Raw genomic sequence first — 27,088 nt, forward strand, 5'->3', positions numbered from 1 at the left:
AAATGAATGTTACGTTATTTACTGTGGGACAGATTCAAATGGAAAAATGTGATTTTTAGTGTAGGACGGAGTATAAAATTGGTTTTTTAAGAAAATATCCTGGTTGGAGAATCTTCTACTGCTGCTGTTGCTATAATGCGACACGTAGTTATAAGCGTACTCTTTATTTTTGTTTTTAATTTTTTTATTTTTTGTGGGATCGCATCGTTTCGTTATATTCTGCACATTATATTATTCTGGCAGTTCATATTTTCAAACCGAATTTTATGACCAAGTAGAAAGTGGGGAATAATTTAAAATTCTGTAAATCATAATCATTACAGTAAAGAAGCATTTAATAACTTGATTATTTGATCTTTCGTCACAGTGTGCACGTATTTAAGTTGTGAATAGGATATTAGTGATAGTTTAATTATACTAGGTGTGTTTAATTATTTACATGTAGTACAAAATTCCGATTTTTTGGTTACATGTAACTCTACCAATAAATCACATTCCTCAACTTCAATAACTAATCTCAACAAATATCTCCGTACACATGTAACAAAACTTAACAATGAAGCAATATACTTTTACCTATCGTAGTCTAACAAACTGACAAGAGTCAATATGGTAATTTAGCAACATCTACATAAGTTAATTACAACTATCTAAAGTAAACGTTATATATATATGAATAATATTAATAATAAATTACATGCATGTGGTTCAATTAGTTTTCCATCCATATAAGCGATTTTAGATATTATTTAGGCAAAAAACAGTTCTGGCCCGGCCCGTTAGGCAGGCTCTAAATTTTGTATCCCAACAGAAGGCCGAAGGCCCAAATAGGCCCAATATTTCTCCACATTAACACTTTTAATTAGGCTCAAGAAAAAAATTCAATCAGTAATACTACTAGTATATTGCTAATATTATGGCCTACTTATATTTGTTGTTTTTTTCTTTATACTGTAAGTGGGCTTTATAATTTCTTGTAGATTACTGGAGTGGAAATTGTCTTAGATGCTTTTTCTAAAAATATGAACTTGCTTAGTTCATCGTAATATGCATCAGTACTATTAATTTAAAATTAATTAATTTGATCACTTATTGTATATGCCTAGTTTTGTAATAATCGGAGTTTATGTTTCATGGTTTGAGTTTAATTTCGAAGTCAGGATATGGTCTTGAAGAGTTGTGAAATTGTGTAGAAGACAAGGAAGCACATTTTTTATGAGAGTGCAAACAAACCTCATACAACATCTCTACCTAAAAATTCAAACTCCAAATGAGATACAAATGATTTGGAAAGTAAGTCATACAAAATGTGCCTTTTTTTCCACAAACACCTAACTTAAAAGTGCAAACACTGCAGTATTCAAGCACAATTCTGAGGAAATATTTGTCTCCAAACCAAAAAAGAAAATTTACTTAGTTTTTACTCATTACTTGAACAGATAGAAGATGTAAGAATCTTGAAGACACATTTTTTGCAAGAGCAAAAACACTACTACCACTTAGAAATATGGGATTCAAATATTTGATGATTTTGCTTTTATTACCAACAATTTTATGTAGCAGAAAGGAGCCTTTGAAACTTGACAGGAAAAGTAAAATTCAAAAAAATCATGCAATTTTGAGCATTCATGTATGCCTTAACTCATCCCTTCCAATTCTTTGTTCACTTGCATCATTTTTTTATTTCTGAAAATAAAACAGAAAACACAGCAAATTCATTTTTTTTTCTCACATTTTTTTCATTTTTATGATATGCTTAAAGAGTGAAGATGGAGATATCATTGATTGCATAGATATCTACAAGCAGCCAGCTTTTGATCATCCTGCTTTAAAGGATCACAAAATCCAAGTAACAAAAAGTATTCATAATGCAAATCCTATAGTAACAAGGGATCTTTAGTCACTAACACTATGTGAGTTTTCACACAGATGAGCCCGAGCCAAAGCCACGAGGATGTGGCAGTGCAGAGTGAGACGGGCAGAGGCTCTCGTGTATCCATGACATCACAATTATGGCACAAAAACGGGAGCTGCCCGAAGGGAACAGTCCCCATCAGGAGAGCAAAGGATAAGCATCTTCCCAACTATGGGAGGAAAAAGGCCATGTTTTCCCACCACAATGGCAGCATTGGGCAGACTTGGCTGCGCCCTAACTACGCTGTAAGTGAATACTCGACCTTTTTCCTTTTTAGTGATTTTGATCGGATTAGTATAAGCGCAGTTGGGAATACTTCACACGGAAGGATATGCCTACATCGGGGGTAAAGCAGATATGCTTGTTCAATATCCAAAAGTTGAGCTAGACGATGAGTACTCGACTTCAAGGGTGGCGCTCAAGACCGGACCTTACTACGACTTTGAGGCCATGGAGGCGGGCTGGCAGGTAAGTAGCAATAAACACACACTTGAGAAATCAAGAGGTTAAAAATAGACTAATAGTGCTTTTTTTTTATGTTGAAATTGTGTCATAGGTGAATCCTACTGTGTATGGAGACAGGAAGACAAGGCTGTTTGTTTATTGGACAGTGAGTAATCTCTAACATAAACTTCGTTATGGAGTACTAAAAATCAAGAATCTTGAAAACAGACAGGATTAGTACATTTTATAAGATTCATTTACACTGTTTCCTTTTGTTTATTGGATCTAATAATCAAGAATCTTGAAATCAGACAGCATTGGTACATTTTATAAGATTTATTCACACTTTTTTTTGTTTATTGGATGTACTAAACCAAGAATCTTGAAATCAGACAACATTAGTACGGAGTGCATTTTATAAGATTCATTTGCACTGTTTTCTTTATTATTTGTATAAGTTCCAAATCAGCTGCAAGAAAATGAAAAGAAATATAATAGTATCTGTCAATGCTAAATCAAGAATCTTGAAATAAAACAAAAGGTACTACTACTAAACTATTGTAATAACATTCACTACACTATTTTCATCTTTTCTTTTTCAGATTGATGCTGCCAACAAAACAGGCTGCTTTGATCTAACCTGCCCCGGATTCGTGCAAACGAGCAGCGAGATAGCCCTGGGTGCAGTCATATATCCCATTGCAGAGCCGAACGACCTCCCATACCAAATAACCATCTTCATCTACAGAGTCAGTAACATCCCCTTAGAACCTCATATTCTCTTACAATTTCACCAATCATATTTTTGCCTCAAAACATTATATTTTGTCACAACTTTACCTATCATATTTTTCCTAAGGCCTCATATTATGTCACGCCATTTTAGTTTGCTATGTTTTATGGTCCATTATACTATGTCACAACTTCACCTACACCATATTAGGTTACAACATCACCAATCATATTATTATGTCACAACTTCACCTATCATAAGTTGAGGATTTTGCTATGCCAAAAACCAAGAATCTTGAAATCAGACAGCATTAGTATAATAGAGTATAAGATTCATTTACACTGCTTTTCTTTTGTTTATTGGAGCTGCTACTAAGAATCTTGAAATCAGACATTTTATAAGTTTCAAATGAGCTGCAAGAAACTGAATACTATCAGTTAATACTACTAAATCAAGAATCTTGAAATAAAACAAAGGTTACTAACTACATTGTAATGATTCACTACACTATCATAATTTGGCTTAGGCATCATATCATATCATATCATATCACAACTTTTTACACCATATATTCTGCCTCAAACCTCATATTCACGTACAACTCATCTTAGGATCCATACACGGGCAACTGGTGGATGCAATACGGAGAGCAGACCAACATCGGGTACTGGCCACCGGAGCTGTTTGTGAGGATAAGGAATCAAGCAGAGACGGTCCAGTGGGGCGGGGAGGTGCACAGCAAGAGAGTCGGGGTGCATCCTCACACGGCCACAGCAATGGGCAGCGGGCAGTGGCCGTTCCCGACGCTCCATAACTCGGGCCTCATGACAAGGATGAGAGTGTTGTTAGGAAATGTCTTGAAGTTCCCGGATTGGGCGTACGTGTATGCTGATGAGTATAGATGCTACGATGTTGTGTACGTCAGTGATTATGTTTATGATCCTGAGTTTTACTTTGGAGGCCCTGGTAAAAGCTGGGAATGCCCTTAAATATTTTTTACATACATCATACATGAATGAATAAAAGTAATTTATTTAGTACTCTTCACATTATGGCTAAGTGCTGGATTCTGTAAAGCATGATATGTTTTGAAAATATTCAGTTGAGGATATAAGTTATTATTAATCCAGTAAACTCTAAATCAACAACTCCAAACTATGGCTGTCCTAAAATACTGTGGACAAAATTGACACATTTAGTAAATATTTTAACAAAAATCAGATTTTAGTAGGAATCTATTAAATACTTTCATTGAGTTTGCTAAGGTGTTACAACTTCTCATCCGATTCAAATTCCCAAACCCAACATTGGTAGAAAATCAACTAGTACAAATTACTATTTCATAACAAAGGAAGTTTTTTGCAACTAAACACTACCAAAAGATCCTTTTTCAATGAAATTACTGTCACGACGTTATTAAAGTATTTATATCTATTTTGGGGAAACCTACTTTTTTTTCTTGGGAAACTTATTTGTATTTATATACAAATTATAGTATAGGTGTAACATCCATTTTTAGATTTAAGTCATGTCTACTTTTTTAATAGTGAATGATTAATTAAAGTTGAATAAAATATTATTCCATGTTTATCTACTCTCTTGTAAAACTACTACTAATAAATTAAAATCTAGAAAAGTAGATTTAATTTGATGTCCATCCTTTAAGCATAACCAGTATAAGTGTAACCAACTAATATAGTGTACAAAACCAATGAATAGGCACCACTTTTTCACTAATCCAATTTTTTTGGTTATTCAAGGCAGAGACAACCATTCACTTCAGATCCTAGTATTTGCAGATAATAGCAACTAAACAAATCAAGTTCTGCCAAATCCATCAAGAATAAATCAACATTAAAAATAACAAAATGGTCCCTGTCACTTTAAATCTCCCTATCACCACCATTAAAGTAGGAAAGGCAAATAAATAAACTGATTATCATTGGTTGCTGAAAAATAAATATTGCTTACGTGCCAAGAATATCTGTGCTAAAATCGACCTTATTACAGGGAAAAAGATGCGTAAAAAGAAATCAACATAGTAAAAGTGTCCCAAAAAAAACCAATATTTAGTTATTTTATTTGATAGCCATCTCTTTAGGAGGTTCTAGGTTCTGTCCTATCCAAATATTGGGTCCACAGAGCTTTCTTCTCTTTTTCAAACGCATATTTCTCCAATCTGCGAATCCAATTTGATTTGACTGCTGTTTTTCCTCATCTTCTTCTTCTTGAATTTATGCTGTTTTCTAATAAATTCAGCAGAAAAAAAAAAGAAGTTGCTTAGGTTTCCCAATTTTGGTGAATTTGTGCGCAGAAGATCTTTTTCTCTGAGTGTTTGTTGTGCCTTTTTGGGGAAAGGGGGGAAAAGAGGAAAGAATCATTTTTTGGGGGAGAATTTTGCTTTTTGAGAAGTGGCTTTTATTTTGTTTGTGGGATTTTGTGGCAATTTAGGGAGTGTGGAGGTAGATATTTATCCAGCTTATTTTGATCCTTCCTTGAAAATTGGTTTATTTCGTTGAAGAAAAAGATTTGATCTTGGTATCTTGGAGATGGGATTTGAAGTGATTTTGTGTTGGATTTCAGGATGTTCCATGCCATTTGAGATTTTGCTTAGAATCTAGTGGGAGAAAGGATATTTAGAGATAGAGAGAGGATGAAGAGAGGGAAAGATGAAGGGAAGATCACAGGGCCTATGTTTCCAAGGCTTCATGTGAATGATACTGAGAAAGGAGGGCCAAGAGCTCCTCCTAGGAATAAGATGGCTCTTTATGAACAGCTCAGCATTCCTTCCCAGAGATCCAGCCATTCTCTTCCTTCGAATTCGGAGCACGTGAGTTTTGTGGATTTTTTAGCTTTTGATATGGTTTATTTATGATTCTTGAAATTTTTTAGATTCATTGAGTGTGGTTGTTATGCATAAGTTCAATAAATTATTTGATGTGCAAGTTATGATTGCTGTTGAAAGAATGTAGATGTTGCTGGTTGTACTTATGTTATCAGATTGATTGATTGGTTGTATATGTGATTTGTTTTGATCCTAAGGAGATGAGGGGATCTTGGAATCGAGATTTATATGAGGAAATGCGAGAAACATATCAATTATGTCTTAGGGAAGTTGCAGTTATGTGATCGGATCGATTGATTTTTTGGCCGTATAAGTGTATTTGTTTTGATTCTAGGGAGATGGGGGTTCTTGAAATTGATACCTATACCGTGAAATGCATGAAATATGTCGACTATGTCTTAGGACAGTTGCAGTTATGTAGTGATTAGATTGAATGGTTGGTTGTATATGTGATTTGTTTCGATTCTAGGGAAATGAGGGGATCTTGGAATTGAGATTTATATGAGGAAATGTGTGAAATATGTCAATTATGCGTTAGGACAGTTGCAGTTATGTAATTAGATTGATTGGTTGGTTGTATATGTGATTGTTTTGATTTCTAGGGAGTAATAGAGATTTATATGAGGAAATGCGCGAAGTATATGAATTATGTGTTAGGAAAGTTGCACTTATGTGCTGATTGATTGGTTGTCTATGTGATTTATTTGAGTTCTAGGGTGATGAGAGGATCTTGGGGTCAAGAAACACGAAAAATACTTCATTTATGTGTTAGGACAGATGCAGTTCTGCAATCAGATTGACTGGTTTGTTGTTGATTGTGATTTATTTCAATTATAAGGAGATGTCAGGATCTTGGAATTGAGACTTGGTCGGTGAAACGTGTGAAATATTTCAATTTTGTGTTAAGACAGTTGTGGCAGGAGCTCGTTGGTAGAGAGGCCTGAGGCTACTATGTGCTGTGGTTGATTGAAGTGTGTCTTTTCTTTGAGATACCTTTGCTTGTATGGAATGTTCGAGCTTCTGATTTCTGTCGGAGGGGCTTTGCTTCACTTTGCTAAGTCTTGTATGATCTTGGATTTGCAGGGGGTTGCAAACGAAAGGAGTACGTTTGTCCCGTATCATCTGCCTGCTCGACATCCACCATCAGAGAAGCTATACAGCCAATTTTCTGACTTCGTTACTCCATCAGCGCAAGAGGGCCAGAGAAAGAAATTGGACGAAGAAGACTTCAGAGTTCCCATTTTCAACCACTCCTTCCAAAGTCGAGAATGTGGTAAGTATGGTGGTAATGTGGAACAGGAGAAGGCCCCTCTTTCGAACCCTTCTGATGCTGCTGAGCGCCCTTCGAAATTCCATAAATACAGAAAGCAAGTAGGTAACAGCCAGACGGAAGAGAAGTCGAAAGAGACTGCCACTGGCACTGATCAAGTATCGAATTCGTCTAGCATCTCGAGGGCCGAAGGTCCGAAGAAGCCAACTGCTTCATCTGTGAGCCGTGAACAAAGAGATACTCGTTCCAATGCTAACGTGGAGCCAGAGGTCCGTGCTGATTTGGAGCATGCTCGAAACCGATGCGTTAACTCTGCGTTGGCGGAGAGTTCTGCAGCATTAGATGAAAGAATTTCTGCTGGATCTTATCTTTCAAGGGATCAGAGAAATCCTCGTGACATGGGAAACGAGGCAAGGCCTCTAGAAAAATCATTTAGATCGGTGCCGATGAGCAACTTGGAGAGGGATGACAGTGCGTCCGAGATTTCTGTGATGGAGTCCGTCGCCACAGTGGATATGACACCCGATGACGTGGTCGGAGTGATAGGCCAGAAACATTTTTGGAAAGCCCGGAAAGCCATCCTTAAGTAAGGCGTTGTGCTCGATGTGTTCTATTATACATGCTCTGTCGTATAAGTTCGTTTTTTTCCGTATAAATTCGGATTTTGATGATTATATGAGAGTTCTGAATAAGCAAGTCTTCATTTTGCTGCTGCAACTTAATGTAAAACAGGTTATTTTCATTGAAGTCATCCTCTTGTGTTTCTTTGCAGTCAACAAAGAGTTTTTGCTGTTCAAGTATTCGAGCTGCATCGACTGGTAAAGGTATGGGCGATGTTCGTGTTCGTGTTACGATCAAGATTGCATATTTGCTAGAGTTGTTGCATTCTCTTTTCAAGCATCTGAGCTTAAGCTCCTTAACAGGTTCAGAAATCCATTGCTGAGTCGCCACAGCTTTTGGTTGACGACTCGGATTTCATCGACAAACCTACGTTGAAGGTCTTGCCCGGGGCGAAAATTGCGTTGCCTGCTCCTGTGAAAGCAATGCCTAATGTTTCCAAGCAAATAAGCGAACCCGAGAAGCCGTGCCCGAACAAGGAAATCTCGGCAGAAAACACAACCAGAAAAGCCTCGTTTTCATCCATCCAGAACGACGCCTCCCGGCCGAGCGGCCAGCCGGCGACGGGCAACTCCCCCGCCCCGTCTCTCACCAGCAATCCGAATGCGGCGCCATGGTGCTTCAATCAACCTCCGGGGCACCAGTGGCTGATCCCTGTGATGACTCCTTCAGAAGGATTGGTATACAAGCCGTATCCCGGGCCGGGCTTCGTCGGTGGAGGCGGGCCGCCTGGTCCAAACCCGGCAATGGGCAGCTTCTTGACTCCGCAGTACGGGATTCCAGCTCAACATCCACATCCTCACTATCAGCCGCCACTGTTCCCTCCATCCGGGCCGTCCGGCCCGCACGGCTACTTCCCGACGTACGGCATGCTGCCGATCATGAACGCCGCCGCAATGTCAAATTCGTCCGTCGAGCAAATGAACCCTCGGCCTATCCCAAGTCAAGCTTCGGCTGGCGAAGCCAGCGCCAGCATCCAACATCACAACGTGTCTTCGACGCCGCCACGCCACAAGAAACGGACATTCGCGGATGGGATGAGCAGCTTGCACGCGCCTAGGGATGCCGCCGACCCTCCCGTACGAGCTTTTGCAGATAGGGCGAGTAGCCCGGTCGAGAGAGTGCAGGATAGTAGAGGAAGCAATGACGCGGAATGGTCGAACGAGCTGCCACTTTTCCCCACGGCTCCATCTTCCGACGCCCGTCGATGCAGCCCAGCTCGGCCTGAGCCCGGCTGCCCGACACAGGTGATCAAGGTTGTGCCGCATAATGCAAGATCAGCATCTGAATCTGCTGCTAGAATTTTTCAATCCATACAGGAAGAAAGAAAACAGTATGATTTTGTGTGAGTTTTTCTTTGTTTTATTTATTCCAGTGCACTTTTTTGTTTGTAGGAATAATCTCTCTTCACATTGCACATTGTTCTGTTGTTTGCAACTTTTGTAGATATTAGTGATGTGTTTTCATCAATTATATATATGCCTCTTTTTCTTTTATTTGTAGTACTATTCTGGGGATAATTGGTTGTTTTGACATTTTTTGCTTTTCATGGTTTTTTTTACATAGTGAAAGTGATATACATTATTCATTTATTTATGATATATACTACTTGATACGGGGAAATAGGTGGAATTATGCAAATTTAATTGGTCATATGCGTTTCAAAATAACATTATTTGATAATTATAGATGTCTATAATGAAAGTATAAATTTTTTAAAATGTGAAAAATTGTGGGTAAAAAGTAGTTTAAAAATTACCATATTAATTTTATTATAAAATATGAGTTAACTGATTAAGTGGAATGTAAAACTTATTTATTAAATAAAATGGGTAGATATTTCGATAATATGATACGTAGTAAGATTGATATCTTTGTAATACACCTTAATTTTTAAATAAATAATTAAATAAAGGTCACATCCCAATCTAATTGGTCTGTCATGAGCGCTTTCTCACCGAACCTTCACCCAATAATATAAAATAAAAAAAGAAGAAGCCTTCCAATCAAAGACTTCAAATTCTCAAAATTCAACTAGAACAAACAATTGAATCCCGTAAGTATTTACCGGAAAAACCAAGGCCGGTTATTGTGGATCGAAGCTCGGCTGTACGTAATTGCAACGAAGGTTTATTCGATTATCATTTGCTATCGTTAATTTTAAGTAGTTCTGTAGTTGAGTTTCTGTGGTTTTTGAGTAATCTGTTTGATAATGTTCACTGCTTCAATTAGTGCAAGTTTTTCAATTGTTTTTCCATTCAGGGTTTAAGGACTAATTTTTTGCTTCATTTCGAGGAAATACTAGTAATTTTGGTATATAATTCACCCACGATGTTTACGCGGATATTTGGAAAGCCGAAGCAAGAGACAAATGCTCTTGCAACATTAGATAAGTTGAATGAGGTATGGTAATTGATCTTCTGTGGTTTTATATATTTTTTATTTTGCACTTCGATGCTTAAATTCGGTGATTATTTGGGAATGCTGAGCTGATTCTGTGTGTGAGATCTCTTATGTGTTGAACTCTTTTAGCTGAATCTAACTCTTTTACGGCAGTTCTGATTTCAAGTTAGCTGTGCATTGCCAAACTATTTTTTCTGTTGATGAATTTGGCTAGTGTTGTTGAATGTGAACAAATATTGTTCTTTTGATGGGTTGAGGAATGAATCAAGGGAATGGAATTCCTAGGAACCAGAGTTAAAAAGGGAAATGCCTACAAGTTTTTTTTAAGAAGTTTTGTGGTTCGAAACAGTTGTTTTACATCCCTGCCACAACAAGAGAATTACATTGGTAGTCGTGCGCCCTCAGATTTTGTACTCGGGCTGGAAATGGGAAGTTTCTGTAAAATCACTCTTAACTGGTTTTCGGCTCATTTGGTGCATTCTATTGCAGTCCCATCGAGACATAGTTAGAAGTTTAGCACAGAGAACAACAAGCTGGGCTGTTAATCCATCCCTTTGACCATATAAACGAAAATTTCCACTTTTTTCTAACTATGTAGGAGTACATGTTTTTAAAGCATATCGTTGTAACCACTTCTTATAGCTCAAAGGACACTTGCTTGACCCTCCACCCCCTGTTTCCTTGGAGAGAATCACTAGTTTTCTTGGCACCCACGTAATATATGAATCATAACTCGCTCCCTCTCTCTCTCTCTATGTTCCTAATGTATCATTTATGGGTACCTTGTATTATCACTTTGCTTTTTGAACAAAAATGATATGCGATATTGCTTTCCATCTGCTTGTTGTGACGTCATATATAGAAATTATATGATCTGTTTCATTATTACGTTGGTCCTGTATCAATCTTTTTCTCATGTTTTTATAGTTCCAAGTGATTGGTAGATTATTCTACTAGGAGACCATAATTTCAGGCTTATATTTCTGTGCTATTCTAATGTTCAGGAGCTATTGTCTATTTTCCACTATTTTTTTCCAAACTTAAATTCAATATAGTGCTTTTCTTATGTCTTAAATGCATCTTGCTCATTGCTCATGCAGACTCTTGAGATGCTGGAGAAAAAAGAGAAGGTTCTGTTGAAAAAGGCTGCTGGAGAAATTGAAAAGGCCAAAGAATTCACTAAAGCTAAAAATAAAAGGGGTATGATTTGCATCTCATGTTTTTACCCAGTTTTCAGCTTCCTTAAATCTTAAAAATTTAAGTGTTATTTTGTTTCCAGCCATGGTTCTGGAATGACAACCCTCCTGGTTTGGCACATCCCTAGAAATAAGCTTTTAGGGATCTGAAATTTCACTTGTGCCTCTGGCAAATGTTTGAGCCCCTCCTCGTTTTTGATAATACGCTTAAAAGAGACAACCAAGTTTGAATAGTTAACTAACCTTTGAGAGAAATAGTTGAAAGTTTGACATTTCTGTAATTCAGTATAAAACCCGGCTACACATGTTGCTTTCAAACATTCTAATCTTACCTTATTTTGGATACATATCCTTCCAGCAGCATACTTTGTCGCTGACTGTGGGGGGGTGTATATTTTAGAGTATCAGGGCGTAAATATTGATTATGGAGGTTGCTTCTGTCATATTTTGAAGTTTTTCCTAAATTAGAACTTATGTTGATATTTGTCATTCTTCTGTAATTTTTCCTATAGCTGCTATACAATGTTTGAAAAGGAAAAGGCTTTACGAGCAACAAATAGAACAGCTGGGGAATTTTCAGTTACGCATTCATGATCAGGTGCTCTTAATATGATATTCATGAATTTCATTTGCCTTCTGCTTTGGTGCTTTTTTCTGGATACTTTCTCGCTTTAAAATAGTAATGCACCATTCTTGCAGATGATAATGCTAGAGGGAGCAAAAGCTACAACAGAAACTGTTGATGCCCTGAGAACTGGAGCTGCTGCAATGAAAGCCATGCAGAAGGCCGTGTAAGTTGCTGATTGCCAGTTAAGTTGTGTCTATTTTAGGTGGAAAATCATTCCTCATTACAACACCGTCATAATTGAAAAATAGGGATCTCTCTCTACAGCAAATTTTAGAAGAAAGGAAAGACAATAAATTTGGAAGAGAATATTATTTAGTTTCATATAATCTGTTAGGACTGACAGTGAAGAAACATTTTGGCCTCAAGCATGTCGACAGCAATGTTATCAAATAGCGGATATGGCAGCGCCATGGCGCTATGGCATGGCGTTCAGTGGTGGAAACGCCATAGCACCGCCATATCCGTCATTTGATAACATTGCATGTGTACTGCATTTAGGAATGGGGCATTATGCTAGAAACATAGATGTTAGAGTTGTATATAATGCTTTATTAATTGTTTTAAGAATTTTAGATGTTATATTTTTATTATTTTCTAATTTTTTGAATTATATATAAACATATAATTATTATTTTATTTATTTAATTATTGACCGCCATATCCGTCATACTAATACGTCATATCCCTGTGGCGGTTTTCTGGCGAACTGCCATAAGCCGCCATACGAGATTGATAACATTGATGTCGAGTAATCCTTTCACTTAACTTCTGGTTTGGTTTGTGTAGGAATATCGATGATGTGGACAAAACAATGGATGAGATCAACGAGCAGACTGAAAATATGAAACTAATTCAAGAAGCATTGTCGACACCAATTGGTGCAGCAGCTGATTTTGATGAGGTATTTCCCTTGTCACCCTTTTTTCCTAGTTTCCCATTTTTGAAGATCTAATGTTCATTAATTTATTCGGCAGGATGAATTGGAAGCTGAACTCGAAGAACTTGAAGGAGCCGAGCTGGAGGAACAGCTTCTCCAACCTGCAACAACAGCCCCTGCTGCCCCCATTCGAGTGCCTGCTGGAAGGCAATCAGCAAACAAAGTTGAAGATGAAGACGACGAACTTGCTGAACTACAAAGGGAAATGGCCCTTTAACGAGGTCTCTTCTCTCACCTATATTATTAATTGCTTAGTTATTTGTGTTTTTTGCTACTCTCACGGTCTCACTAAACAAAACGATTTCAACTGAGCCACCTTATTAATGAGTCGTGAAGCAATAGATAAAGAACAAATTGCATGTCGTTTATGCAAATCTTTCATGTGCTCGTATATACCTCTACATGTTCGTTAAAAAAACAGCTCCTGGGTTTTCTTTATGCAGTTGTTGAGTTCGGGAAGAAACAGTGGTACGATGTCGTATGAAAGCTTATCTTAGTTTCAGCTGCTATTCATGGGTGTGCATTATCTATCTGAAGATTATGAACAGACGCCACGCCCTTGTAAGGTTTGTGTGCTACGATCGTTACTGTTTGCGTTAATATAATCTCTCTCTCCATTTCAATCCTCGATTATTTCCTCGTCTAGAGTGTATTTTAGTACACGAGTATTTATTTTTTTAGAAAGAAAACTAAAGTAGCATTGGGAGTAATCTAAAATGTGGTTAGTCGGTCAAGAAAGATGACTAGTAGTAAAATAATTTTTGGGGTATGCAAACTTCATATTTGAATAAAATAATTATAGTGAAATAATCTTTGAATAGTTTCATAAAATTTTAATTAAGTGAATGAAGACGCAAATATGTGAACTAAGTACTTCATTCTTTCACAATCAATGGTCTTATTTTTTATTTTAATTTGTCTATTCAAATTAATTCGTTCTCATTTATTCTAAGTTTGTATTTTTTTAGTAGTATGGTTGATTTTCATTGTCCATCACTAATAATATTTTAAGTCAGTTTTCTCCATCTTTTCTATGCTTTATCAATTTTGTGTAAAAGTTTATGTCAAAATTATATGTTGAGAAGCATAGTGATTATAAAAATTGATCTGGTGGCTTAAACTGCAAAAATGATAATCCTGAAAAGCGTATATTTGGCTCAAATTTTCATGGCAAAAGAGCACTCCACTAAACTGAATGAGTTCAACTATTGATACTTTTTAGGTTTTGGTTTTGGTTTTGGTTTTGGTTTTGGTTTTTGTGCACTAAACAATTACTCTAAACATCTTTTTTGTCGGCCTCTCTTTCTCTCTCCACTTTTTCTATTATTTTTTCTAAATGCTTTTTTATTTACATTATTTACCAAGCAGCCAAATTTGTCACTTTCGAAGAAAATGTCTTTGAGCTTAAACAAAGCGAAACAATAATCAACCTTACAATTAATTGTGAGGGGTAGCAACGTGTGTGGCTGAAAATTTTTACTATCTATGCATTGAAATGTGCTCAATAAATAATGTGATCTGTAATTATTGACTAAATTAGGTGGTCCATTTGGATTTCTTATATGTCATCTAATAATACGTGACATAGAGTATGTGTGAGACATTATTACTATTATAATAATAATAATAATAATAATAATAATAATAATAATAATAATAATAATAATAATAATAATAATAATAATAATAATAATAATAATAATAATGCACATTGGAGTTTCTCGTTTATTATCATTGCTATAATAAGGGATATGAGAGTTTCTCGTACATTTTCATGGCCGTGGTAATTTGAATTTTCACTTTATTTATTGAAAGAATAATATTTTTGCAATTATATTATGCTCTATTGTTGTATGTTTGACTCATTTGTATGAATCATATTTAACAATTTAAGGTTTCTCATTATTCTCGTATTTAAATTTTATTGATGCTAATCCCCACATTCATTGTTTAGTCTTTGGGGTCACACACTCACACTTGACTTGAATCTTTAGGGTCACATTTGACAACTACTAGGACATTACTAATATTATTATATTAAGTATAAATCCACAGCAAAGTAAAAAAGAAAGATAGTATGAGTTTGAAAATAAATTAAAAAATCCAAAATTCATGATAATCATGTTTTATAGTGGTCCAACAAAATCTAACATAAGTGCATATCAAAGATCAAAAGGCCCACAATCACTTAAGAAAATACTCCTTTTTTACTAATTTGAAATCATTATTTAACAAGTTACCTAAGTTGGACTTAAGTAATAAAATATGTTATGCAATCAAGATTAGATTTGTGATGCTGACCTTTAACTGATAAACATGTCCCAGTCGCCATTATCCTTTACTTAATTTAACCTTTAAAATAATCACATCATCACTTTCAGTCTTTCATAATTAACCCATTTTGTAATATTAAAACAATAATACTACCCACTACCACTAAAACCCTACAAACAATTATAGACATCTTTTATTAGACTGATTAATGCATTTGCCGAATTTGACAAAAATGGTATTTTAAATTTCAAGAGATATTATTGTTATTACGATTAATTATAAGCACTATTTACAGCATCATTTTGTTGCGGCTTCCCGATAAATGCTAATAGCTTGGTGCACTACTCAATCTGAATTTGATATTACTATAATTTAGTTTCAAAGGTATCATATAATAATGGAAGTGTTATGATAAAACACAATTGCCCCACAAATAATATTGGTATTTTTGGTGATGAAAATTGACTAACAGTAGTGTTAATATAGAGCAGCATACACATGAATATAGTGTAAACAACATTTCTACGATGAATTTGTAATTATCCATAACGACACAAATGTATGTCCAATTTATATACTCCATATATACACGTAAATCGTGTAAAACAAGTACCATGTACTATTAGCTTAATAAGCTAATCTTAATAAATATCATTAGTCTCTAGTAACTTGAACCTAGAGTGATCAGTTACATTTAATAGAGCATTACGTTCCAACTCTTGAAATTACATACAAAATTTAATACTACCTCCGTCCCGCACTAGCACTACTCGCACATTTCATTTTGGGCACGGAGATTAAGGAATGAGTGATAGACAAAGTCAACAATTACGGCTGTAGGTATAAATTGTTACTAAAAATGGAAAGAGTGCAAATAACTTAGGATGTCCAGAAAGGAAATAAGTGCAAGTAGTGCGGGACGGTGGGAGTATTATTATTTCCCTAATATTCACTTCAACTCATTTCAAACCATTATTTTCTGAAATCGAACTCATACAATAAAACTTCACATAACATTCATATTTAATTAGATATTCTAATAACACATTAACATTCTAAATTTATACAAAAATTACAAGGCCCGCGAATGTTCCCTTTTCAGCTTAAAACACATCAAAATAACCACAACAAAATAGATAATTAATCAACAATTTTACCTTCACGGCCCGACCCGCACCAACAAAAGCAATCCATCATTCTTCATTCATTCCTTCCTTCATTCCTTTTCTATTGGTAGTCAGTCACAAACACAGTATTCACACTTCCCCAAAACGACAAAAAAGGACGGGCCCTAGAACCCGGCCCGTTCCCACCGAGTTCACCCAAAATCCGGCCTCGCCGAGTTGACTCGTCCGCGATCGAGAGAGTTCTCTCGAACGAGCTTCGCGTAGAGCCTCTCGCGCAGCTGCTGCCCCGACTCCACCCGCTCCATCACCGGCTCCTCCTCGTGCAAGGCGCCGCCGCCCCATGCATCGAACGCGCTGAGTCCGGACCAAGTTTGTGACCTGATTGGAGTGGTGGGGAGACTCATGAACCCGGCTCGAGGACTCCGGGGAGAGCCCTGCCCGAGCCCGAGCCCGATTCCCCATGAGGGCGGGCTCATGCTTAGCCCCATCCCCATTTTCATCTTGCTCAGCTGCAGGCACCGCATTGACTCGGTGACCGAGCTCAGACTCAACGACGGAGGAGATCCGGCGGTCGGCGACGGCGGAGAGTACATCGCCGGTGAGTTTCCGAACGCGCCGCCGCCGATCCCTACCGGCGAAGCGTCGGGGCTGGTGGTCAGCGGCAGGATCCTGAGCTGCTCCGCCGTGTGCGCGAAGAAGCAGACGCGGCGGCGGCAGCCGGTGCCGTCCTTGCACGGCTGCGTGCGGTAGCGCGCCGGGTGGAGCCACGACTCGAACACGCCGTGCGCGTACTCGCAGGCGTCGCCGCGCGCGCAGTCCCCGGTGCGGCGGAAGTCGGGGCACGCGCCGCCGGAGTAGTGGTGGCGGCGGGGATCGCGGCGGCGCGCCTTCTCGCCTGGATGAGCGAAGGGGCAGTCCGTCCAGTCGTGCGACCGCGCGATCGCGCAGCGGCGCACCTTGAACTCGAACATGCGGAAGTCGTCGCAGGAGAAGGCGTCGCCGGAGTCATCGAAGCCGGGGACGCCGTCGTCGTCGCGGTTCCCGGGGAGGTAGCGCTGCAGCGCCGCCAGCGCCGCGTCGTATTGGCTGCTTAGGGCGGCGGAAATTGGGGATTGAATGTGGGCCGTCGGATCCTCCATGTAGTTGTGATCCCAGCTTGGGATTTGGACGGTCGGATTTGACCGAGGACGATCTCCGGTCATCATCATCTCTTTCCTTTTTTTAATTATAAATTTCGATTTCTATTTCTTTCAACTTCTCTTAAACAGCACTGTCATGATCACCTAGAATTTGGAAGCGTGGTTCCAATATATACTGAAGTTTTTTAACCGTGGTTAAATTCTTTGACTCAACTACAGTTAGATTAAATATCTACTACCATTATTTATTTTTTTATGTTTTTTTTACTTAATAGTAATTGACTGACAAGTGGGCATATGGAGTTAAAGCTAGAAATTAATTTTTACGTTCACATTTACTCTTATTTTCATTTTTTGGGATATAGATAAATAAAATAAATCAAGGGCTTCTTTGTTTATTTCTACAAGTAAAGTAAATATTTCCTAGATTTTCATAACATTTACTATTCTCTAGCAAATTTCTGGTTCAGGTGTCTGTATCTCATGTTTTTTTTCCAATAAGATGGGCTTTTCTGGTTTAGGAAAATTCCCATGCATAATTGCTTTAAATGTGGGGTGATTTTGGATTTATTCGAATCATTTTGTTGTATTCTTTCCAACTTCTAATAATTATTCCACTGCTGTATTTTTTGCTGTGTGACAGTAATAATAGAAATCATCTTAGCGTGTAATTATGTTACTATATACGAATATGACATCGTTTTCATCTTATCTCGAAATCTTGTGTTGCCTAATTTGCATTTCTTTCATTTAGTTTCAAGGACTGTATCGTCGAAGTCATTATTGGGAAATTTAGTTAAATTTCATCGTCTTTTGCCTAACTTAATCTTGACATTTTATCCGTAACAAAGATGATTAAATTTGGATTCGTGGCTATCGTTTTATCATGTTTGTACAATTTGAAATAATGATGATGTACTTACTTGTGCTTAAAGTTTTGTGAGTTTTTGTTTTCATAATATGATCGCTAGTGAAGTCACTGTAATCACATAATTTAATTATTTGAATTTGGATTTTAGTGACATTTTTTAACGTTTTATAAATTTTTAAATCATATACTACTTTCTCCGTCCTGTATTATACTCCCTCGATCATAAAATAATTGAGTCGTATTCTTTTTTTTATAATATGAATATAGTTGAGTTATTTCATTTTTTAGTAAAACTTTATTCTCTTTTATCTTACTCTCTTTATTTCTATTCCATTTCCCTCTCTTATTGTACTTTTTTTTATATATCTCTTTTATTTTATTCTGTCTCTTACTCAATTTTTTTTACTTTAAATCCGATTACATAAATGCCCCAACCACCTTAAGACGGATGGAGTACCTAACTATAGTCCTTATAATTTTTCTATGAGACATCTCTACGGCTACGATTCATATTTTGAAGTTCCATTGTAGAAATCTCAGCCACACGATTCAACATTTGATTTGTCTCCAAAATCGAAAAATGCACCTCGGATTATTCCGCCGCCGTACACGTGGAAGTTTCTAGATCATCTTCCCGGAAAGCCGATCATAAACCAATGCGGTTAATCGTGGGGCCGTCGGCGTGTTTCCACCGCAAACGTGTCCCTCTCGCGTTAACTGTAGACAAAACCCCTTTTAACTCAGCTAAATTGCGCCGTTTGTGGAATTTGTGAGTTTCCCGTACAAGAGCTGTACGGTATATATTATCCATTTTGCTGCTTCGTCTACTTTTGTTTTCTTTTTCTAATTTAAGTTGGAAATTCATTTTTTTTTAATGTAGTTTGCTTTTAGTATTTTTTTGAAATTTTCTTTTTTAAAAATATTTTTTATACTATTGAGATAATGCACTGATCTTGACACGTCGTGATGCTTGCCAATTGTATAATACGGAGAAGTATTTTTTTTTCTAAAAATGATAGTTAGAGCATCCACAACGGTGGCGTCTGTCGCCACGGCCGTCCGCGCCGCGGGCACGGACGCTACCCGCCGCCGTTGCGCTCGCGCCGCTGGCACGGCGCTGCTCGATGCATCGAGCAGCTGACGTAGCGCGCTGGGATTCGTCAACGGCATAGCCGTTGTGTTTAAAAAAAATTTTAATTAAAAAAACCGGTTTTTAATTAAAAAAACTGATAAAAAATATAAAAAATTCACTTCCCAAAAAAAATATATCCGTTTATAACCGCTTTTTTCCACTTTTTAATTTTTTTTTCATTTTTTTGCCCCGAAAATACACAATTTCATCTATAAATACCCTCAATCTCACTCCCAAAAATTCACATCAAACTACACAATTTTCATCTTCATTCTCTCATATCCATTTTCATCTTCAATCTCTCATATCCATTTTCATCTTCATTCTCTCATACCCTACAACATCACTATGTCCGGCCAAGACGATAACCCTACGGGCTCCCACGGTTGGAACCCCGAATGGTTCGGTTCACAACCGTTTCCTAGTCCGGAAACGGACAATTCGGCCCCTCCTCTCACCCAAGATTCGGGCGTTCCGGGTGGCTACCGGCCATACCCGGTCGACGAGCAAGGTGCCTCCGATGGGCGATACGGGTGGACACCGGAGCCTAGGCCTCCCGTCCCTTCCCAAACTCCGACTCCTCCATCTCGCGCCGGTGTCCGCACACCGTACTCACCTGCGGAGATGGATAGATTGTTCAATGTGTACTTGGAAATCTCTGAAGATGCGGTGGTTGGCACGAACCAATCCGGCGATCACTTTTGGTGGCGCGTCTCTCGGCGGTACAATGCAAACCAGCCGCCGGGAACGATCGAGCGCAACGAGAGTATGGTGCACAACTGCATCGGCTGAGCCAACGATGAAATTGGCAAGTTCAATGGCTATTTCCTCCAGGAGTCGCGGAATGCCGGGAGCGGCCGGAGCGAGGTCGACATCATCACTGCGGCGCTAAGCACCTACCAATCCATGAACGGTAAGTCGTTCAAGTACCTAAATGTTTGGCAGGAAACGAGGACGCACCCGAAGTATCTGGGAGACGTAACATCCTCCTCTAGCGGCTCCTCCAAACGGTCACGGTCGGCATCCCTATCCGACGCCGGTGAAGAAGTGGCTAGCCAACTCGCCGAAGCTAACTTGGGTAGCCCCGACGCCGGACCAAGCGGTTCCCGACGCCGACCGCAAGGAAGGAAGAAGGCGGCGGCCGAACGCCGTCGCGCCGCGACTCCATCTGCCCCCGCCCCCGAACCCGCACCCTATGTTCCACCTCCACCCCGAACAACTCGTTGTGGGCCCTTTTGGCCCAACTCAATATGGCCGATAGGTCAACTATGACCCCACGCAACTTCAAGCGCACGAGGACATGATATTGGGTCTCAAAAAACAATTGGGGTTGGTGCCGCCGGATGCGTAGTCTTCCTCGGACCTCGGGTAATATTAGCCAATAATCATGTAATTTTTAATTTTTAGGAGTTTAATTATGTAATTTTTAATTTTTATGATTTTAATTATGTAATTTTTAATTTTTAGGATTTTAATTATGTCTTTTTTTATTTTATTTGTAATTTATAATATTTATTGTGGTATTTTAATGAATTTTAGTATTATGGAAATATTTTTTTGTAATTGAATTTTAAATTAATTGTGCTCGTCCTTGCGGAAGAGCACAGCTGTGGGTGTTGTGCTCTTGTCAGAGAGCAGACAGAAAAAGTGGGGTCGGGCCCACAACCGTGCCGCTGGCAAGAGCACGGTTGTGGATGCTCTTAGTATTTTGTATCTAAGAAAAAGTAATGTCCATAAAATACGTGTCACCTTACTATTTTATAATAATCACAATTTAAAATTATACTTATTTTTCATTTTAAGTAAATGGATGAATTTTACAGTCCACTAAATAGGATTCACTTCTCAAAATAATACTCCATATAAAAATAGGATTCAATTATAAAAATAATAAGTACTACGTTATAAAAAAATAAGAAAAAATTATTACACTTATTACATGCACTCAATTATAAAAATAATAATCCATATAGATTTAGAATTCATCTTTTACTAAATTATGACATCCACTTTTTTCAAAATTCTTAAAATATACAATGAGTCGGAATGAAATTTTAAATCGTGGAATGATGGACTATTTAGGGATATATTCGATAATAATTACTTTAAATCTGTAATTGACACTAACTTTGTAGTGCAAATTATGTCAGACTTAAAAGAAATGAATGGAGTTCGATCCATAATTTAAAAATCATAAATATCACTATCACCTATATACAACCAGTCAACCACATCAACCATAAATATTTAAGTTTCATATAGAGTACAACTTTTTTTTTGTGCATAATTAGGTTAAAATAAATAGAATCCACGAGATTAAACCCTTAGTTTGGAAAATGACTTTTAAAATGAGTTATTTAATTTTGAAATAAAACAGTTTTTAAGAGTTTTTTATGAGCTCCAACAAAATCGATCCACTGCAATACCAAAATACTATACCACTGCAGAATCACAGATGGAATAAATGCTAATACCTCTCCAACTACCAATAAAAAACAAAATAAATGCTATTTACTATAGTAGTTTGTCTCATTTATTATTATTATTATTATTATTATTATTATTATTATTATTAATATTATCTTCGTTCAAAGAATGTGAGCAGCTTCTAGAACTTCAATGTACATAATTTTCCAATAATTTAGAGCACAGTAGCCAATTCTAGCAAATTCATTTTGCTCAAAATAATGCATCTTATATTCTACAGCTCGGTTTGTAAATAATACTATAGTACTATTTAAAAATGAAAAGAGCACACATCGTTTACTAATATATTTTCGGCATTCAATAATTTCTACACCTATATAAGTACTCCTATAATCTAGTGTGTTTGGTAATGTATTACTATATAATTGTTTTAAACGTGCGCTAAATAAATCAATTTAACAAGTTTTTAAATCGAATATGAAGTTCTCTATCGGTGTAAGTTTCCACTATGATTTATGATTTCATTAGGTTGTCTAGCTTTGATTTATTCATTCATTTTCAACTGATATTATACAATTTAGTATTAAGTTTAAAAGTAACATAGGTTAAGTTATAATCATTGTATGAGTACGACTATCAAACTACCAATAAAGTTGATGGTTCATCATTCCAATAGATTTCAAACTAAATTCCAAAACCCTCGAGCTTCTCAGTTACTGCAAATATTTTCAATGTTTAAAGAATATCCTATTTTTTCATCCACAGGGGGAGTATGTTTTTATTTTCTAAATTGTAACATTAATTTTTTACTTTTAGTGTTAAAATTTAATGTCTAAACTCAAATTTGACTGAGAGATTTTGAAACACGATGTTTGGATTCTATAACGTTTATATATTGATGTTGCGTAGACAAAAGCGTTGCATAATTTCTACAAATATTATAATATTATAACATGTTACTGAGATTTACTGAGACGTGAGCGATTGGATATACTGAAAGTAGGCGTGCACAAACCGAACCGGCCCGGCGGTTAACCGCCGGTTCGGCCCCGCCGGTTCATGAACCGGAACCGGCGGTTTGAACCGTCCGGCGGGTTGCCGGTTCCAACGGGCCGGTTCAGGGTCGAAGGATGCGTGAACCGTGAACCGGCGGTTCAAAACCCGCGGTTTACCGGTTTGAACCGGCAGTTCAACGGTTCAAAACGGCAGTTTAGGGTCGGTGAAATCGTGAACCGTGAACCGGCGGTTCGGCGGTTTGAACCGCCGGTTCAACCGATTTTTTTTTAAAAATTATTTATAAAAACTGGTTTTTATATTTAAAATCAATTTTTACAAACAAATGAATACAATAAATTCGTAATAGTCCATATATATTTGATGGGCTTGCGAATTTATGAAACCATTCTTAGTTGTTTCTTTTTATAGAGACATCCTTGAATGTTTTATGTTCCACTTTCGATGTGGGACAAAATCATTCTTGGTTATTTCTCTTTTATAGAGACATCCTTGAATGTTTTATGTTTTACGTTCGATGTGGGACAAAATCATTCTTGATTGTTTCTCTTTTATAGAAACATTCTTGAATGTTTTATGTTCCACTTTCAATGTGGGACAAAATATGTTGAAGTACTTTCTTTTATAACTACATGTTTAGAGCATTCATTCATCTCTTTCCAATGTGGGATACAAAACTTTCTTTTGTCTTCTACTTTTCTTCATGTTTTGTATGATATATATAAACAAAATTATTATTCAAATATATTCTTGATTGATAAAAATAAAGAATTATTGAGAAATATGATTTGTATATAGAAAATATTTATTTGTATAATAATTATTGTTAGGTTTATACAATTTGTATAAGAATTATTCTTTCAATGTGTATAATATTATTTATTAGTTAACATATACATAAATTTATAAACATAAGCAAATCATTAATGATAAATAAAATATTAAGTAGTGTTTATTAATTTTTGTAAATAAAATATATTCATTATAAGTTGAAATACACTCTCTATAATTCAATACACTATAATTCAAGTAGTGTTTTCCCTATAATTCAATACACTCTCTTCAAATTTAAATGCTCAAGTCCAATATTAAGTATTGATATTTTAAAAATCAAAAGGTTTAACTTTAAGTAGTGTTTATTAATTTTTGTAAATAAAATATATTCATTATAAGTTGTAATTTTTAGTCTTATTCAATTTTATTATCAATAAAATTGTAATTTTCACCTTATTGTTTGAAATTTGTTTAAGCACATTTTATACATAATAAGGACTAAAAGACAAAAAAAAACTCCATACTTAAAGTTGGATTTGATTTTTAAAATGCCAATACTTGGATGAGAGTATATTGGATTTTATTTAATTTAGAAGATAGTATATTGAATTATTCTCTTTTATAGTTACACATTTTGGATGTGTTACTCTTTATTTCAATGTGGGATAAAAGTCTTTATTTATAAGTATATTATAGATCGTCCATCATTCTTCGTCTATATTAATACTCTATCTTCTATTATTATAATTTAACAACAAATATTATTACATAAACTATTATTCATTAGTTCTTTATCATTAATGATTTGCTTAGATTTATAAATTTATGTATATGTTTACTAATAAATAATATTATACACATTGAAAGAATAATTCTTATACAAATTGTATAAACCTAACAATAATTATTATACAAATAAATATTTTCTATATACAAATCATATTTCTCAATAATTCTTTATTTTTATCAATCAAGAATATATTTGAATAATAATTTTGTTTATATATATTATACAAAACATAAAGAAAAGTAGAAGACAAAAGAAAGTTTGTATCCCACATTGGAAAAAGATGAATGAATGCTCTAAACATGTAGTTATAAAAGAAAGTACTTTAACATATTTTGTCCCACATCGAAAGTGGAACATAAAACATTCAAGAATGTCTCTATAAAAGAGAAACAACCAAGAATGATTTTGTCCCATATCGAAAGTGGAACATAAAACATTAAAGGATGTCTCTATAAAAGAGAAATAACCAAGAATGATTTTGTCCCACATCGAAAGTGAAACATAAAACATTCAAAGATGTATGTATAAAAGAGAAACAACCAAGAATGGTTTCATAAATTCACAAGCCTATCAAATATCTATGGGCTAGTATGAATTTCTTGTATTCATTTATTTTTAAAATTTGTTTTTAAGTATAAAAATCAATTTTTATAAATAAAAAGTATTTTTTTAAAATTTTCGGTTGAACCGCCGGTTCATGCAAAAAATCGGTGGTTTTGAACCGCCTCGTGAACCGGCGGTTTTTTGAACCGCAACCGCCGGGAGTCCGGGACCCTTGGCGGGCCGGTTCTGGTTCATGCATATGATGAACCGTGAACCGTCGGTTCATGAACCGGAACCGGCGGTTCGGAACCGTTGTGCATGCCTAACTGAAAGGCGTGAATAACACTTTCAGATCAAATCAATTTGGTGGTTCAACTAATATTTGATCGAATACAATTCAGGTTTTAGAAGTTTCGTAAGTTGATTTCCAGGTTGCACTTTGAACCAAAAAAAAGATCAATAAGAAGAGGCTTGAAACGAAAAATCGCGTCTCTTCACGAAGCATTGCGTCTCTTCCATTTCTTAACTGATTTTAACAGCTTTAAGGAGTTTCAAAAATTGCAAATCAGTTCTTCGACTATCATAAATTATATTTCCAGATGAATTTTCTACACAGCTCGACCCCAACCATGGGCTCTGCCCTTTGGACCCGGCAACTCGGGGGCCCTGCCCCCGAACCCCCGTCTGATCATAATGAATTCAAACAAGCGTGCACTCCGCACTTCCAAACTTATATGATATCTCATTATGATAATATTGATCAATCAAGTTAATCTAATTATACTAAAATAACCAACATAACATGTATTTGTGTAGTTATATATATGGAGTACTACTATGGCACAAAGTTATGAAAGCAAATTACACTAACCATAGCATACCACAAAGAAGATATGAAGAGAATCATATGGCTAATCATAAGAAGTCAAGAAAAATCAACTCTATACTCATAAAAATTACAAAGAATTTCACCACATAATATATAATTTATATTCTAACATAAGTTTTGTGGGGAATCTTAAGTTCATGAATCTTATCATACACTTACCCAAATAAATAATTTAAACCGTTTACCTTTTTAAAAATCAAACAAAAGGAATAAAATATCAAGAATCTTGCTTTTTCATTGTCCCAAATCCAAGGAAATGTATTTAATGTACACGTGGCGGACATTCACGCGACACGAAAATGGGGTGAGTGAAGGTAGGTACACGTGTCTGGCGGCATACAAGCCGGCGAAACCGACACATGATTACGTGGCATTTGATTTATGGATATGTATTAACTCTCCTTTTAAGTTTAGGGGTAAGCCCTCGTGATTTTTAACTCTTCCTTTATTATTACCTCTATTTTTTTATTTAATATTTGTATTTTATGAGTAATTAATAAATCTTCCACATCCTCAAATCTTATCCAAATTCCAAATGTAGTGTGGTAGCTCCTATGACTTAGGTAATTAGAGTTCTAATACTATTATTCCTTGTTTTAATGTGACACTTGGTGAAATATATACTTATATTAAATGTTGTTTGTCTCCTAAATAATTGGTATCTTATGTTTTAATATGAAATTTGTTAGTATTTAAGTTAGTGTTGTATGGATAATTGCAAACAAGATTTGATTGATTCCTACCACTTCTCACGCATGTTGAGGAGGTGCAATTTGGAAAAGTAATGTTGATGGCCATTTAATTAGTTATATTTTGGCAAGGGACGCATGTTGAGGAGGTGCAATTTGGAAAAATAATGTTGATGGCTATTTAATTAGTTATATTTTGGTGGAGGAGTGTTATATTGCTAACTCAATACTTAACTGTTAATTATAATTAAATAATAGTGATGAGATATTTAAATTAAGGGCTTAGGGTCAATTTATAACAAATTAATTGTAACTAACTTTTAAAAAATATCTCATAACTTTAAAACGCATATAACTTTCTCGATTTAAATTATTTTTTCGCACAACATATATCAAATTAAAGATAATTTCATAAGGATTCTAACGAGAT

At 36.1% G+C, this 27,088-nt stretch overlaps 4 protein-coding genes across 8 annotated transcripts; 3 read left to right on the plus strand and 1 right to left on the minus strand.

Moving 5' to 3' along the window:
• The first annotated feature begins 1,382 nt into the window (after positions 1-1,382).
• Positions 1,383-4,139, plus strand: LOC121740788. Of its 2 annotated transcripts, XM_042133417.1 has the most exons (7): positions 1,383-1,630; positions 1,763-1,849; positions 1,930-2,160; positions 2,222-2,383; positions 2,472-2,525; positions 2,962-3,108; positions 3,704-4,139. In XM_042133417.1, exons 1-7 carry the CDS (start codon positions 1,508-1,510, stop codon positions 4,079-4,081), a joined length of 1,182 nt encoding a protein of 393 aa, XP_041989351.1. In that variant the 5' UTR covers positions 1,383-1,507; the 3' UTR covers positions 4,082-4,139. The 2 variants fall into 2 exon arrangements, with proteins under 2 accessions (XP_041989351.1, XP_041989352.1); XM_042133418.1 differs by lacking the exon at positions 1,383-1,630 and having other exon boundaries at positions 1,790-1,859.
• Positions 4,140-5,199: 1,060 nt separating this feature from the next.
• On the plus strand, positions 5,200-9,321 carry LOC121741080 (protein EARLY FLOWERING 3-like). 2 transcript variants are annotated; one of them, XM_042133774.1, is made up of 5 exons: positions 5,200-5,554; positions 5,676-5,922; positions 7,021-7,793; positions 7,980-8,031; positions 8,131-9,321. In XM_042133774.1, the coding sequence occupies exons 2-5, from the start codon at positions 5,746-5,748 to the stop codon at positions 9,172-9,174; spliced, it is 2,046 nt and encodes a 681-aa protein (XP_041989708.1). In that variant the 5' UTR covers positions 5,200-5,554; positions 5,676-5,745; the 3' UTR covers positions 9,175-9,321. The 2 variants fall into 2 exon arrangements, with proteins under 2 accessions (XP_041989708.1, XP_041989706.1); XM_042133772.1 differs by having other exon boundaries at positions 5,200-5,922.
• A 471-nt stretch (positions 9,322-9,792) lies between these two features.
• LOC121741081 (vacuolar protein sorting-associated protein 32 homolog 2-like) lies at positions 9,793-13,612 on the plus strand. Of its 3 annotated transcripts, none has more exons than XM_042133775.1 (8): positions 9,793-9,953; positions 10,131-10,228; positions 11,329-11,428; positions 11,937-12,022; positions 12,124-12,215; positions 12,839-12,953; positions 13,027-13,210; positions 13,433-13,612. In XM_042133775.1, the coding sequence occupies exons 2-7, from the start codon at positions 10,157-10,159 to the stop codon at positions 13,204-13,206; spliced, it is 645 nt and encodes a 214-aa protein (XP_041989709.1). In that variant the 5' UTR covers positions 9,793-9,953; positions 10,131-10,156; the 3' UTR covers positions 13,207-13,210; positions 13,433-13,612. The 3 variants fall into 3 exon arrangements, with proteins under 3 accessions (XP_041989709.1, XP_041989710.1, XP_041989711.1); XM_042133776.1 differs by having other exon boundaries at positions 9,799-9,953; positions 10,088-10,228; XM_042133777.1 differs by having other exon boundaries at positions 9,804-9,934.
• A 2,610-nt stretch (positions 13,613-16,222) lies between these two features.
• On the minus strand, positions 16,223-17,679 carry LOC121742089 (zinc finger CCCH domain-containing protein 23-like). Its single transcript, XM_042135123.1, has one exon. The coding sequence runs from the start codon at positions 17,596-17,598 to the stop codon at positions 16,582-16,584; it is 1,017 nt and encodes a 338-aa protein (XP_041991057.1). The 5' UTR covers positions 17,599-17,679; the 3' UTR covers positions 16,223-16,581.
• Between the last annotated feature and the right edge of the window lie 9,409 nt (positions 17,680-27,088).

The sequence above is a fragment of the Salvia splendens genome, chromosome 7, assembly GCF_004379255.2.
Source record: "Salvia splendens isolate huo1 chromosome 7, SspV2, whole genome shotgun sequence".
In the NCBI taxonomy this organism is placed as follows: domain Eukaryota; kingdom Viridiplantae; phylum Streptophyta; class Magnoliopsida; order Lamiales; family Lamiaceae; genus Salvia; species Salvia splendens.